Below are 16,481 nucleotides of genomic sequence, written 5' to 3' on the forward strand. Positions count from 1 at the left end.
AATTTCTTTAAAGTCATCTGTCTGATTCTGTAAAAATTTCACATTCTTTATGTGAAGAAAAAGCTGAAAGAAATTCAGGGAAAGAATTAGATGTATATGAATTGCCAACTCAATGTTTTGTTCTTGCTAGTTGTGTTCCCCCTTCTTATTCCATCCATTTCATAGTAATAAGAAATAAAGAATTCTACATTGAGATTTAGGTAAATTTTTGAATTACAGTATATGATAAAAACCTTGAGGTTCAAACTCCAGGTATAATGAAATTTAATTGAATATTACTATAGTAGTTTAAGTCAATTTGTAGTTTTGAAAGTGGTTTTAATATTTTATCTTCCACAAAAAGGTAGGAAGGTTTCTTAGCTGAACTTAAAAATATAAAGGAACACATCCAACATATCTTTAGTTAAAAATCCAAAAGGTAGAGGATAATTTCCAAATGTACACTTTAATAGAAAAAAATTACAAATTTCATGTGCGATAGAGTATCTGCCACTTATGTAAAAAAAAAAACAAAACCAAAAAACCCAAAACTTTATGTACACATAAAAACACAACATTTTTGTAAATAGATTAAAGATCTAAAAGGATAACATTAAAATGAAAACAGCAGTTACCTCTGGGGACAACAGTTGTGTGAAAATGCTAACTGCTTTTCAACAATGGTTTGAATTTTCTAGATAAGATTCTATTCTTGTATAATTTTGCTACTAAGATAAACATTAAAAAATTCTTCATACCAGTGAATCACAAGTCCTCACTGCAACGGACATAACACACCCAACTCCTAAAATAAATTATATGTAGTTATGAAGGTAGGGGTGACATAAAAGTAGGTTATATATTCAAATCCTACAATATATTCAAGTTTTTCCAATTATCTTTTGGGCAACAATTTGCAAAATATATTTACGGTTTCCGTTAAGTTATTTAATAAGTAGACTTAGAAAAATTACTAGTAAACTGACATTTTGGAAAATGTTCTTAATTTCTTTTGATTAAATTATCTTGCCTCAGTCTTATTAGACAAATATTTTATCAGAAAATGAATCACATGTTCTCAGTATTTAAAATATCTGTTCCCTTCTTAGTCCTACCACCAATGACAAAAAAACAAAGTAACAACTTGCTAACAAGTAATGTCTTAATGCATAAAAAAAAATCAACAAATTTAAAAGAAAGGCCAAATATGGTGGCTTAAGCCTGTAATCCCAGCATTTTGGGAGGTCAAGGTGGGTAGACTGCTTGAGCTCAGGAGTTTGAGACCAGCCTGGGCAATGTTGCAAAACCCCATCCCTACAAAAACAAATACAAAAATCAGCTGGGCATGGTGGTACATGCCTACAGTCCCCAGCTACTTTGGAGGTTGAACTGGGAGGACTGCTTGAGCCTAGGAGGCAGAGGTTGCAGTGAGCTGAGATTGTGTCACTACACTCCAGCCTTGGTGACAGAGCCGGACCCTGTCTCAAAAAATATAATTTTAAAAAATGAAAAGAAAATTGGCAAATAAGGAAAACTTCTGCCACAAGCATGGGCAAAAAATCAGTATCTTTAAAAATATAAAGGTCATAAAGTCCATAACAAAAAGATGGATATTTCAGAAATAATTACAAATGGCCAAAACAAATATGTTTACTCTCTCATAGTCAAAACAAAATAAGCTATTAAAATAAGATTATTTTTACCTTTCAAATTTTCAATGCATTTTTAAAAAGGATAATAACTACGCTGGTAGGGATTCACTGGCACTCACTTACACTTGTGTTGGTACGCAAAATTGGTACAGATTTTTCTAAAGGACAATTTGACAATCAGCAAATGCCTTAATCATTTAATACTCAGCAAATAATTCACTCCAACTGAGATTTTCATACTGACTTATTTTTAAATGAAGGTAGTTAAAGAGAACTAAAAGATATTACTGTGGTTTAGGACAGAAGACTCACTAGCATGCTCACTTAAGCCAAAACCTTTGGCAAGGTTTCTCCAGTTCCCCTCTTAAGAAAATTGAAACACCAGCCAAAAGAATCAAAGGGAAACACATTGAGCTCTTAAAGCTTCAGTACATTTAATTCCTTAGAACACCACAGAATCATGGCAGCTTTTCATGATGCCAGAAGGTAGAGCATGGGGGGAATAGAGGTGGAGTCTTGTTTTTTTGCAAATCCTACCTTCTCTTACAGGGAATAAAGAAGACAGAGGCACCAGCTTCTTCTCAAGCAAAGGAACTGAGTGTAACTATATTAAAATTTTAGGATTTTCCTATAAAGTTTATTCAATCTTTTTAAATTAGTGATTTAAGATGGTCTAGGTGATGCTCTCCTATGAAGGATTCTGCTTGATTCAAAGCTTTTATTTTCACCAAAATAAGAATTATTTCTTCGACTTTATCCCTGAAAAACAAAACAAAACAAATTTCTCCCTTTGGAAATGCAATGTATGAGGGAACAGCAGTCAATTCAGAACCTGATCATCAGTTGTTAATCTAAAACAAAAGCTTTACCTTAAGCTAGTATCTAAAAGTAGCATAAAACACAGAGATGCTGCCATCTCCACTTAATTATAAAGTTAAAATACAGACCATTAGTGGATGTATTCTGGCAAATTTCAATGTGAATTACTGTAAAAAGTAGAAAAACATACAGTAAATCTATCAGAAATTTTAGTAGTGCTGTGTTGCTATCAGCTTGTATGAGACATTGTGGTGGAAGCAATGCTGGGAGTATATTCACACATCATTACATTGGCAAATAATACAAATCTGAGTCTTTTTTTTTTTAAAGGGACTTGGTCTTGCTCTGTTGGCCAGACTGGAGTACAATCATAGCACAATCATAGCTCACTGCAGCCTCAATCTCTCAGGCTCAAGCAATCTTCCCACCTCTGCATCCTCAGTAGCTGGGACTCAGGCACATGCCACCATGCCTAGCTAATTTTTAAATTTTCTGTTCTAGAGACAGGGTCTTGCTATGTTTCCCAGGCTATTCTCAAACTTTAGGGCTCAAGTGATCCTCCTGCCTCAGCCTCCCAAAGTGCTGACATTACAGGCATGAGCCACCGTGCCGGTCAAATCTGGGCTTAAAAATTTTTTTTGGAGAGGGAGTTAACAGGAATACCACTGTATTTAAGCCCCCAAACATCTGGTGCTGTGAATGAAACATTCAGAACAGAGAGCTAGCTACTGCTGGATAAATACCAAGCTGCAGACCTGTACTTAACAACCGTTGAGTCTCTAAAAATGGCCAGGAAAATTAAAAACATATTTAAAATGTGTAATAAAAGGGTTTGATTTATAGTTTTAATTCTATATTCCCCTGTGCTATAGTTTTTTGAATGTGCTTAATTTGGGAGAGATTTACATTTTAAAATATGAATATGCATAAGCCATCCCAAAGGTAACCATAAAAATATCTACTAACTCTACAGTATCACAAAGTTTTAACAAATTTTTAAAAGTACAGTAAAAATACAGATCTTTCTAAAAATGGCTGAGAGCATACAGAATCCTTGAACTATGTTTATAGAAGTGAAAACAAAATATGCATCACCTGAATTCACTTCTAGATAATTTATGTGCAGACTGCAATAAAAACTGAATGAAGTTTTCCAGCTGTGGAATAGATGTCCTCGTGGCAGAATTTTCAAACCATTTTTCTGGTAGACACGCTGCTACCTGTTAATCAAAACACATGGCTGGTTTACAATGACAGTATCTAAGAACTCTTGCTAACGTAATCTCATAGTGATACTGTAAGCTGAATATCATTCTCCCCATTTTATAGTTTATGGTTTAAATAAAAATTTGTAAAAATTTCCCTTTATGTCAAAGGCTACACATATTTTGGAAATTCATTCTTTAATCCTAAGAACTTAAAATACGCTACTCTCTATGAACACTCCCTAGTTGTACTGACCAAATATTTTGTGTCTAGACATTTCTGGTTTTTAAGTGTAAATTATGTTTTGTACAGATTTAATGACTCACAAATACAAGAACATAGAAAGAATTACTAGTACTACTAGGGTCTGGCTCTGTCACCAAGGCTGGAGTGTAGTGACACAATCTCAGCTCACTGCAACCTCTGCCTCCTGGGCTCAAGCAGTCCTCCCACTTCAACCTCCAAAGTAGCTGGGACTGTAGGCATGTACCACCATGCCCAGCTGATTTTTGTATTTGTTTTTGTAGGGATGGGGTTTTGCGACATTGCCCAGGCTGGTCTCAAACTCCTGAGCTCAAGCAATCCACCCACCTTGAACCTGGGAGTTCGACCTTGCAGTAAGCCGAGATTGTGCCGCTGCACTCCAGCCTAGGTGACAGAGGGAGACTCCATCACAACAACAACAACAACAACAACAACAACAACAACAACAACAAAAGATACTCTGTGCAAACATTTTTTTTAAAAAAGAGAGCTTTAACACATTATAAACCACTTTGACCTAAGAGATATATAGAACATTACAGTCAACAACAGCATGATACACATTTTGCTCAAGTGTACGAGGAACATTCTCCAGGATAGATCATCTATTAGGCCACACACCAATTCTCAAACTTAAAAACATTAAAATCATACTAAGTATCTTCTCTAATAACACTGGAATGATATAACTCGTAATACATACATTCACTATTATTTTATAAATAAATTGGGTGTCCTAGCATATGATCTATATAAATTTGAGTTAAGAAATCAAATGGGTGATTCTAAGATATACAGCCAACACAACTGGTCAAGAAACTATCCTTCGTATAAATAATTTCCATTTCTCTGATTATTAGTACTAATGATTATTTTTCACATATTTTAAGGTTAATTTTACGTTTCCTTTTAGGTGACTTGACTGTTGCACATGTTTTGGCCATTTTTAGTCAGAACATTTGAATTATTTCCTAATTTGTAAAGAGTTTTTTAATTTAATGTGAATATCAATCCTTGTTACATGTTAACAACTTTTTATTTCCTAGATTCTTTTCTTTTTAACTTTCTGTTACAGAAAATTTCAAACATAAACAGCAGTAGAAAGAATAGTATAGTGAGCCGAATGAACACATTCCCCAGTTTTAATAATGATCAATTAATCTCAACACCTTTTTGATCCACTGAAGTTTTATAAAATATTTTCAAATCTATGACTTTTTTTCATTTCTTTTGCCTTTAGGTTTAGAAGGAAATCTCTCACTCTCAAGTACAGTTATTTACCATTTTAGTATATTTTATAGTTTCATTTTTATATTTTTAAAAATTTTACCTGGAATTTTATGGTATATAGTGACAGGTGAGGATTTAATATTCTTTTTGTAATCAGCCAGCCATCTAGCATCATTTATTAAGTACTTTTTCCTTTCCCTACTGGTGATATTTCAAACCAGTATACTATCTCTTAAATATAGAAGGACTATTCTGGATTTCTAGTTTGTTAAATTCATTTGTCAATTATTATTAAAATTTTTTTTTTTTTTTTTTTTTTTTGAGACGGAGTTTTGCTCTTGTCACCCAGGCTGGAGTGCAATGGCGGCTCACTGCAACCTTTCGCCCCCTGGGTTCAAGCGATTCTCTTGCCTCAGACTCCCAAGTAGCTGAGATTACAGGTGTTAGCCACCACACCTGGCTAATTTTTGTATTTTTAGTAGAGACAGAATTTCACCATGTTGGTCAGGCTGCTCTCAAACTCCTGACCTCAGGTGATCCACCTGCCTTGGCCTCCCAAGTGCTGGGGTTACAGGCATGAGCCACTGTGCCCGGTTCATTTGTCTATTTTTATATGAGTACCACACATTTAATTATTTTGTTAAATAATAGATTTTAATAGCTAAATTTTTTAGAAATGATAAAATTAGAATCAGTTTCTTCACAACTCACCTGGTTGCACTTTTTAACCACATCTGGCCCAGGTGTGGCATTGAGAAGAGCTATAATAAGGTAACGATTTAGCAGCTTCCCTAGTCCTAGTTCTTGCAAGGTATCATCTGTAACGAGTCCATTCCAAAGAAGAATATTGTGGAAGAGCTAAAATAAAGTATCAAGTAAATATGTACCTTTTCTCCAAAGAGAAACTGTAATAGTCTCTAACAAAAATAAAGAGTTGATCAAACTAAAATTCTCACTACAATTAGCCCTGTTGGAACTATCAATTTTAGAATACAATATCTCTGAATACTTGATTCTTTCCAAACTCCATGTATTTGCTCATCTTATTTTCATTTTCTAGGATAACCATCCCCAAATCTGTCTCAAATAACTTCACTAGAGCCTTTCCAGATCAATAATCTTCCTTCCCAATCCATTTTCTCTCAAAGCCGAGGACCACTGAATATAAGACCACAGGACCATGTGATTCATAAAGAACTACTGTCAAAACTAGGGCCGCTATTACCAACATGTGACCTTGAGAAGGCAATCAATGCTGAGAGCTTCATTCCTCTGATACATAAAGATTAATAATCACCTGTGAATTTGAAGATAACTTGGATTAAGTAACCATAATAAATTGTAATAAAATACTGGTTGCCCTTTCCCTCTACTAAATTCAGATCTTTCTGTGAATTTTAAGGTGTTTCTTTCTTTCTTTCTAGTACTATATTCACTACTCTACTGTTTTACTAAAATGTAATGCTTTTTCACATTTTATCTCATTGTTGATGTTGTTGCCTCTTCCCAGAAAGCCTTTTCCCTGATTCAACCACATGACAAATATTAATTCACACTATTAAAACTACTCTTGCTGAGGTCACCTATATCCTTCTAATTGTCAAATCCAATAAGTAGTTTCAGTCTTTCTCTTAATTCTCTTTGGTGGCATTTAACACTCTTTTCTTCATTCTTGAAAATCCTCCGTTTAGCTTCTTTGAGGCCATTCTCTTGTGATCATCCTAAGGCTCATAACTGATTCTACAGTTTCCTTGAAGCCTCCATGTTCTCCTCTTCTGTTAGTATTTCCCGAGGTTCTGTCCTTAGCCTACTTCTCAGGCTTCATCCAGTCTCCTTAGAGCTTGTCATTCATGACCATGGGTCCAAATATTGCCTACAGGTAGTGGACTCCTAAATCTCCAGCTCAGATCTGTCTCCTGAAATTCAGACTCAAGTATCCAACCACCTCCTAGACCTCTGTATCTCTATTTGTTCCACATATACCTTCATTATGTCCAAAATAGATCTTATCTTCCCTTGATCAGTTATGGAGTCCTTTCAGTGCTTCCTCCTAAACATTGTTTGAACCTTCTTCTCCTTCCCATCTCTACTGCCACTGACTTAGCAATAATTTTAAGGCCAGGGATTGGCCAACTATAGCTTGTGGGTTAACTATCCTGTTGCCTGTTTTTGTAGGGTCCATGAGCTAAGAATGGTTTTAACATTTTTCAAGGACATTTTAAAACTGTTTTTAAACAAAATATTTTGTACCATGAGAAAATTATATGACATTCACATTTCAGCATTCATAACTTTTATTCAAACATATCCATGTTCATTTGTTTACGTATTATGACTGTTTTTGTGCTATGGTGGCAGAATTGAGTAATTAGAGACTATGTGAACCACAAAGCCTAAAATACTATCTAATTCTTACCGAAGAAGTTTGTTGTTCTTTGTTCTACAGTAAACAGGATTTTTACAAAATTTGCCTTTTCATTTTTGCAGTTTTTGCTCACCTTTAGGCCTGACCAGAACTGTCTTTCTTGGAACTTTGAATGAGGTGATGTTTTGTTTTCTACAGCACTAATTAGAAACAAAAGAAGGAGAAAGGAGAAAATGCAAAGAACTATTAGCCTTTCAGAACCAGAGTTTGAGATGAGACTTTCTTTTAAACCAACCAAACTAAGCCTTAATGGAATATAAACAGAGATTGTCTGATGAGATCCATTGGAATTACAAATTTATGCACACTCTGACCCAATGATCTCATTTCTGAGAATGCCTCTTGTAGATATACGTGCACAAGTATGGAATATGTCTATAATATTGTTTACAACATCAGTGATGATAGTAGTTCACCAGTCATATGACCATCATAGGACATCTAAATGATGGCAAACTTTACAGCTTAAAAAAGAATGAGGAAGCTGTTTATATGATGGATGACATGTATAGAAAGATCTCAAGAGGTACTAAGTGAAAAAAATGTACAAAACAGATTACAACTGTTTAGAGTATACTTCCTTTGCTGTAGAAAGGAGGGTATTAACATAAGATTATAGCTTATATAAGTACTTTGTTTGCATGAAGAAAGTTTTGAAAGATAAAAATTACTCAGTGTGATTATTAATGCATGCACATATGTGAGTAGAAGGAGAAGGGCAAAAACTGAGTCAGGGGTGGGAGTAACACTTTTCATTTTAATAAAATTGTTTTAGTAAAATAATATATACTTATTTATAAATAAACAATATACCACATTCATACATCTGAACCATGTGAATGCATTACCTATCTAAAACATTACAAAGCAAAGTTTACCATGGCAGAATTTTTACATGTAGACATCTCATGACTCAAAACGAATCAGAAAGCTTTGAGGTTCCTTTCTTCCCCCTCCAAAAAACTCCTCCATCCTGTCAGTACTCACTGGATTGCTATAGTTCATGTATCATTATAACTGATGCCTTCTTAGCAAAGTTATGATCATACATCAAATACTACTTGCTTTATAATTTAAAGTGGCTGCAGAATTTACAGGTGCAGTTTCTGGTTCCTCAGTGTTGTGCTTCCTTTGTGCTAGGCACTGTTGTGTTCTGAGCACCCTCTCCATCTCCCTAATATCCTGTGAGGTAGGCACTAATTTTCTCCTAATTTTATAATGAGAAAACAGGTATGTAAAAATATCTACTAACAGTGGACTTGTGCTCTTTACCACTCTATATCACCTGCTATGTTCCTAGGATATGTGTAAAACTAAAACCAAAACCCAAACCAACCAAACAAAAATACATCTAAGCACCAAGCATAAAGCACAGCATAAAGTAGGTCACTGAGAAATATTTGTTGAAATCTCAATTTGCATCCTCACAGAGTATCTGTACGCATTTTGAAAACACTACAGTTTCTTTTGCATTGCATTCTTAAACAAATCTGAACTCTATGATCGGCTATTTCCAATAATCTAGAAATTAACAGCTCTTACCTCTTTGGATACAGAGGAATAAAAACATCATCTTCTACTGCCTTCTTCATTCTTGAAACAATGGATTTAAGTAAATCCTATTATTACAAATTTGAAAAGCATCAGTGATAGTAGAAGACAGAAATGTATTCACCAAAAAAAAAGTAATTTTAACAGCAGTACAAATTTGTCCACACTCACAGAAGCAGCTGTTAAAATAACTATCAGTTGGGTACAAACAAAACCTTATTTATCCATGTTGCTACATATGGGTATAGTTGGATCATATTCATTGCTATATAGTATTTTGTTGCATGAATACTACTGATGGAACACCTAGGTAATTTCTGGTTTGGTGGCTATTATAAATAATGCTGCCACAGAAATTCTTGTACATGTCATTTAGTACACGTCATACATCTCTAATGGGTATATACATAGAGATAGAATTGCTGGAGTATAGTTCATGTCCATACATTCAACTATGCACAAAAAAACCAAACTGTTTCTAGAACAGTGGCATCCCATTACTGCCTGCAGTATAAAAGAAATCCTGTTTCTCTACATACTTACAATAATTGGCATTTTCTTGTTTCTTAATGTTTGCAATTGTAGTAGATATGCAGTCATATTTCATTGTGTTGTTTTAATTCTCATTTAATTATCACTGAATAATGTGCTGTTGGGTATATTTTCATATTCCTGTTTGCCACTTGGCAAGCCCTTTTGCAAAGTACCTAATTAAGCTGCTTGCCAACATTGCTTTTTTTTGTATTAGGTTCTGTCTTTTTATTATTGATTTGTGCAAGTCTTCTACATACTTCAGCTGTGGGTCCTTTGTTGGTTTGTCTTGCGTCCTGTGATGCAGAAAATCCACTTAGGGAAATCCATTTTGTTTGTATATAAAAAATTGGAAATAACCAAAATATTCAATCATAAGGAATTTTAAGGAGATGTTACATCCATCCAGTGAATCTACCATAAACTTTAGCTGAAGTTTGTGATGACTACAGTAACAGACGACTATAAATATGCAATGAGATAACATTAAGCAGTAGTAGTATACTAACTTACATGCCTATTAGGATTATAACTTTGAAAAAAGAGCCTGGATGAAAATATCCTACAATGGTATTAGTCCTTGTACTAGGGTAAAAGATAATGAGTGTTTATTTTTTTCATGTATTAGCAATATTTCTATAATGATATTCTTAAAAAAGTATTCATATTTGAAAAATGAAAATGGCATACTATACACCAGAGTAAAAGTTTTTTAAGTCAAGGACAATGTATACAGCACAAATTCAGCTGTCACATACTGTATATTAACTGAATTATCCATAAATGTAGAATTCAATCAAATATATTTTTCATAAATAGCATAATGAACTGAAGTCGTTTCTCTTTCCACTTAATTATCTGTAATACATTCCTCAAGTGGCCATATATCAACATTTATTTAATGCTAAAAATTAAAACTCAAGTTGTATTTTACTGCATTCCTTAAACATTCTGAATTCTGTTAAAAGAAAAAAGAGCATTTTCCAGATAATATCTCCAAAAAATAGCATTTGAGTTTATGTAACTTACTGAGTTAGGTGTTCATGCTAGAAAAAAAGCTGCTTTGATTTTTTTCATTTAATTTTAATGATTTTGAATGCCAGCCTTGAGAAATATTTCCATATTATTTAAATTTTGTTTCTTAAAATAGTTCAATTGAAAATGAACTATAAATAAAGGACATTATTGAATCAACTGGCAAAAGTGGAATATGGATGGTAGATTGTTGATAAATTTGCTGAAACTGCTAACTACTCTGGTTATACAACATAATATCCTTGTCTTAACAAATATGCACCTTGTTCTCAGTATTCAGGACAAAAAACATTGTATGTATATATTTAAAGTGGAAGGGCTAATGATAAAGCCAATGGGGCAAAATATTAATGACAAGTAAATCTGGGTAAAGGGAATATGGAAATACTACTTTTATTCATGAAAGTTTTCTTTCAAAGTATTAGTATTTCCAAATAAATTATTTAAAACAAAACATAAATTTGCTGGCTGGGTGCAGTGGCTCACGCCTGTAATCCCAGCACTTTGGGAGGCTGAGGTGGGTGGGTCACTAGAGGCCAGGAATTTGAGACCAGCCTGGCCAACATGGCAAAACCCTGTCTCTACTAAAAATAGAAAAAATTAGCCAGGCATGGTGGCACATGCTTGTAATCCCAGCTGCTTTGGAGGCTGAGGCAGGAAAATCGCTTGAATCCAGGAGGCAGAGGTTGCAGTGAGCGGAGATTGCACCACTGCATTCCAGCCTGAGTGACAAGAGTGAGGTTCCGTCTAAAAAAAACCCCCAAAAACAGAAAAACAAACAAAAAAACCCCACACAAATTCACATAAAACCGTGAGCTATTAACTTTTCTAAGTATTAAATAACATCATTTATTTGGTGGAAAATAAGGTTCTCCAAACAGTTTTAACAAGCATTCTGAATCACACGTTCAGACTCACATACAACCCTTTGTATAAATATACTTTAAAACAGCTTTAAAGAGGCACTTGCGTGATGCCCATGGTTTTTATGCTGCTCTGTATATCCATGGAGGTAATCCCAGGATGGTCCGGACAGATGTTGGGGTGGTCGGGGAAGAATAAGGGCAGGTGCTCACAACAGCAGGAGCAGTTTTACTTCTATGTGTGTGTTTGCATATTGGATTGTGTAAGATTTAATTGAAATAGGTTCTGTTCATAAAAAACAAAAAATGAGTCTGAAAACCACCAATCTATCTGAACACCCAAGTGATGCTTAGACTTATTTTCACATTTCTACTAAATGGTTCATCAACCATGTATAAAACCATTAGCTGATAGGGAATCATTATCTCCTGAGGCTGCCCATAACTTTGGACTATTAGATTTCAGTTAACCATGAGAGTTAACAAACTTTTCCCTCCTACAGCTTCCACTCCTTGGTCTTGGTTTACTTCCTGGGGTCGTGCAGAATAGATCTAGCCCCACTTCCACAAGACAATTCTCTAGATTTTAAGATTAATATCATACTTTTTTTTTTTAACATCTTTTCTTTCCCATATCATCTTAAGACACTCTCCACTGAATATGCTTACACCAAGAATTAAGTGCAATATTCCCAGGAAGGCCTAATCTGTGGGTATCATCACAAAATATGCCATTCTTACTCAAAATAGCACACACATACTAGGATAAATTACCATTTACCTGTTTTTCTGTTACTCAAGTGACACTGCTGACTCACACTGGGTTTATTGTTGATTATAATCTGTCTTACCTATGCTGCTTCAAAACTGTGTCTCTCCCATCTTTTACTTATACAGTCGAATTTTTAACCACAAGGGTGGCACATGCATTTATTTTATCACAGTTTCTTGAGTCAGTCCATTTTCTACAATCTTTTGAAATCTCCTTGGATTCTAATTCTACCATCCACAAGTCTTACAGAATTCCTAGCTTTTTATCACTGACACATTTCATTAGTATGTATTTTACCACTTTATCTAGGTCAATAAAAATATTGAACAGGGCAAAGCTGAGAAGATACCTAAAACTAGCAGACTCTCCATAGGTAGTCAATGCCCTACTCGTCATTATTGTTTTAGGTATACGTAAGCTTACATTTCCCCTTTTAATCCCTAACAACAATCATAATACATTAAATTTGCTTCAATAAATAATGTTAAGTATCATTTGTATTTGGGAATCCTATCAATGATAGATTATAGTAATTACTGCTTTTTAAATTTAAGTATTCATAATCTACTTCTGTAATAATTTACTTTAGATTTTTAGTCAGAATCAAAATTATTATTACCAAGCATTAGCTCACAGCGTTTGCTTCTAACTTTGAAAACAGAAACTATGTTGTCTGACTCAATTTCTGTTCTTCAACGTGTCTCATTCTCTTCCATCACTGAAGAAATAGAGTGATCCCACTGGTGAACTGTCTTAGCAACCTGGGGCATTATGTAGTGTAAGTGATCCTCTACCAAGTGCCATTTTGCCATCCCTAGGGAATACCTGACAATGTGCAAAGACATTTTTGGTTGTGAAGCCCGGGAGTACTACTGGCACCTAGTGACACAAGCCAGGGATGCGGCTAAGCATACTATAGTGCACAGGACAGACCCTTATAACAAAAAATTATCTGTTCCAAATGCCAATGTAGTGCTGAGACTGAAAACCCTGATGTAATCTATTCTTCTGCTTATGCAAACAACCCATTTTCTACATTCATAGCAGAGGAGTTTCAGAATAAAAACATCCATTATAAAAACTTCATGGGTGTGCTTATAATCGCAGCCCTTTGGGAGGCCAAGGTGGGTGGATCACAAGGTCAGGAATAGAGACCATCCTGGCTAACACAGTGAAAACCCCATCTCTACTAAAAATACAAAAAAATAGCCGGGTGCGGTGGTGGGCGCCTATAGTCCCAGCTACTCGGGAGGCTGAGGCAGGAGAATCGCTTGAACCCAGAAGGCGGAGGTTGCAGTGAGCCAAGATCCCACCACTGCACTCCAGCCTGGGTGACAGAGCAAGACTCCGTCTCAAACAAAAACAAAAAAAAAAACAAACTAAAAAAAGACTTCGTGAGTGAATCCATAATACTGCTGAAAGGCTTCAGTGATCACAAGTATTTTACAAATGACTTAACCCTTCTGGGCCCCAGCTTCATCTGTAAAAACTCAATGAAAATAAATACATTTCACAGGGTTATGAGGATCAAATGAGACAATGTGCAAGTATTTAATAAATGGTAAAGCATAATGATTTACATTTAGGCTGTAACTAAACAATCCTACACAGAAAGGAAATACAGGATTATATATCTGCTTCTTTGTAGCTTTTAACTACTAATCTTGGTTCTATGCGGCATATCAACATAGAATAAATCTACACCTTCTTTGAATACAAACACCATCTCTCTGTACATCTTCTTTCAAATTAAATATTTCTAATTCCTGCAACAGTTTCCATCTATTTTACCTGAGTTTTTACCCTATTGGAGGTAAGTAAAAAATGCCTTTCTATATGTGCCACATGTTGAAATCTTATTCTCTCAAGCCACAGCTCAAATGCCACTCCTAAGATAAACTATTTCCTTATCCCCACTGCTGAAGGTAAACTCTCTCTCCTGTCTCCTCCTGAAGACACAGTACTTTATCCATGCTGCTCATGGGGAGGCAGTGTGGTCAGTGAGACAAACTGGACTTTAGAGGCAGACCATCCAAGTTCAAATCCTAGTTCTCATTCATGGTAGCACTGTGAAAACTAGCTTTAAAGATTCATTTTCTTCATCTATAAAACGAGGCTATCACCCTTTTAAAAGACAGGGTTTTGCTGTTGCCCAGGCTGCAGTGTGGTGGCACAATCATGGCTCAATGCAGCTTCAACTCCTGGGCTCAAGGGGCAGCCCAGCTAATTTTTATTTTTTTGGTGGAGATGGATCTTGCTATGATGCCCAGGCTGGTCTTGAACTCTTGGCCTGAAGAGACCCTTCTGCTTCAGCCTCCCAAAGGACTCAGATATACAGGGTGAACCGCCATGCCTGGCGATCACCCATTTTTTAAATAGGGCTGCTGGGATTAAGATGACAGGTACAAGACCTTACAGAGTGCCTAGTATACAACTGGAATTAAGTAAGTGTTTATTATCTTCCCTACTTCTCCTTCTCATTTCCTGTTTTAAATTACATTTTATGTGCATCTTATCTTCTCTGAGATTACATGCTTCTTGAAGGCAGAATTAGGCTGGTATCCCTTTTCTCCTTTTCATTTCTTATAGCTTTCCTCCTTTGTAATCACAATTCCAAGGGCTAAAACTTAATGGTGCTCATAATATGAATATGATATGCCTCCTTGCTTTTCAACCACCTCTGTCACTCTACTCTCGGTGTTCTCCAGTCTGTCAATTTATCCTTAATTTCCTAAAGCTCAACCTAAAATTGGTTTACTCATAAAACTGCATGAATCTACAATCTCATCAACAAACAATAAAAAAACAAATACTACAATGAAAGAGAAGATTCTCAGCATGATCACTCTAAAAAGTTCCTCAATACATCTTATGTTCAGTGAATTCAATTCTAGATCACTGTAAGATCAAGATCTGTCCTACTGAACTTTGAATCCTTAAAGAGACTACTATTATTTGGCAGACTACAAATAACTAGTTACTATAATAAGTGTCAGTCTAATTTTGAAACCATTGTTCAAGCAAAGGCACAATGCCACTGGATTTTTGCCAAAAGAACAAAGGTAGAGTGTTGTTGTCTTCCTTTAGAAGAAATGAATTTGCACTAATGGACTTAAACCGGTTCATCTCTGCAGGGTCAGTGCATATTCATAATCCTCAAAGATGGCTGCCTGGGCCATAAGAACACAAATCAGATCACTGAACAGAGAAAAGTAAGCTAATAGGAATGAAAGTAATAATCTGGGTCTTTACATGTATGTCTGTAATTTAAAATGATTACCACCTCTATCACAGTGTTCAGAAGTATCAAGGTATATTCTTTCATCTTATTAATATGAAGATAAAAAATAGCCAAGTCCGGTTAAAAAAAAACTTTTTTCATCTCAGTGCAGTCTGAGAAAAAGTCTAGATTCTATAAATCAAAAGTAAATATGTTTTCCCCCAAACAGTTTTCTGATAATCACTCTGCATCTTTTATAAACCAGGAGCTGTAAGAAGATTATAATGATTTACAGATACATCATGGAGTTCACAACTCTAGAAATTATTACCTGTTTGCTTTTACTAACTTCATTTTCACAAATGGAATGTTCTTCAAGAATCACTCTGCAATGTGTTATTAAACTTGTTGTCTGTGAGGTTGACAAAGGATCCCAAAGGAATTCTACAAAGTCTGAAAAAAGTATTTCAGTGGTGAACAATTTATTTACTAGATTGTTTTGCTTCTAATATATAAATAATCAAGACCTTTAACAAAAACTGCTACCCTCCTTATTCAGTTTAAGATCTATGGCAATTATTACCATTACATATTTGCATACATCCTCAATTTCCTTGTTTTCCTTGGGCTTTGTTAAACTCCTCCAGCTAAACTACAACTCTTTATAGTTAAGTTCACCTTGTCACTGAGTCTCTGCCTGCAACCACGCGAGTGAGCCTGCCTCTCTCTCTCTCTCTCTCTCTGTCTCTCAGGTCCATTCGCTCTCCCTCTCACCTAGATGATTAATTCATACCTTCTCCCTTCTCTGTTATCTCACTCTCAGTTGATGGACTTTTTCCTTCTAGTTGATTATTTCCTACTTTATTTTTTCTACACCCTTGCTTTTTCTTTCAGCTAATTACTTCCTAATTTGCTAAGAAAATAGAAGCAATCA

The 16,481-nt window shown here is 35.1% G+C and overlaps 1 protein-coding gene across 4 annotated transcripts in view; it reads right to left on the bottom strand.

The window, feature by feature from the left end:
- Positions 1-429: 429 nt before the first annotated feature.
- Positions 430-16,481, bottom strand: part of GCFC2 (GC-rich sequence DNA-binding factor 2) — a 48,502-nt gene continuing 32,450 nt past the window's right edge. The window contains exons 12-18 of one of the 4 annotated variants that reach the window (XM_073023115.1): positions 15,879-16,000; positions 9,118-9,194; positions 7,649-7,715; positions 5,862-6,008; positions 4,248-4,304; positions 3,546-3,670; positions 430-2,617 (exon numbers count right to left, since the gene is read on the bottom strand). In XM_073023115.1, coding sequence (XP_072879216.1) covers positions 2,605-2,617; positions 3,546-3,670; positions 4,248-4,304; positions 5,862-6,008; positions 7,649-7,715; positions 9,118-9,194; positions 15,879-16,000 — 608 coding nt within the window. In that variant the 3' untranslated portion in view covers positions 430-2,604. The remainder of the gene's footprint in view (positions 2,618-3,545; positions 3,671-4,247; positions 4,305-5,861; positions 6,009-7,648; positions 7,716-9,117; positions 9,195-15,878; positions 16,001-16,481) is intronic. The other 3 variants (XM_073023116.1, XM_007970077.3, XM_007970078.3) reach the window with 3 other exon arrangements.

This window comes from Chlorocebus sabaeus, chromosome 14 (assembly GCF_047675955.1).
Source record: "Chlorocebus sabaeus isolate Y175 chromosome 14, mChlSab1.0.hap1, whole genome shotgun sequence".
In the NCBI taxonomy this organism is placed as follows: domain Eukaryota; kingdom Metazoa; phylum Chordata; class Mammalia; order Primates; family Cercopithecidae; genus Chlorocebus; species Chlorocebus sabaeus.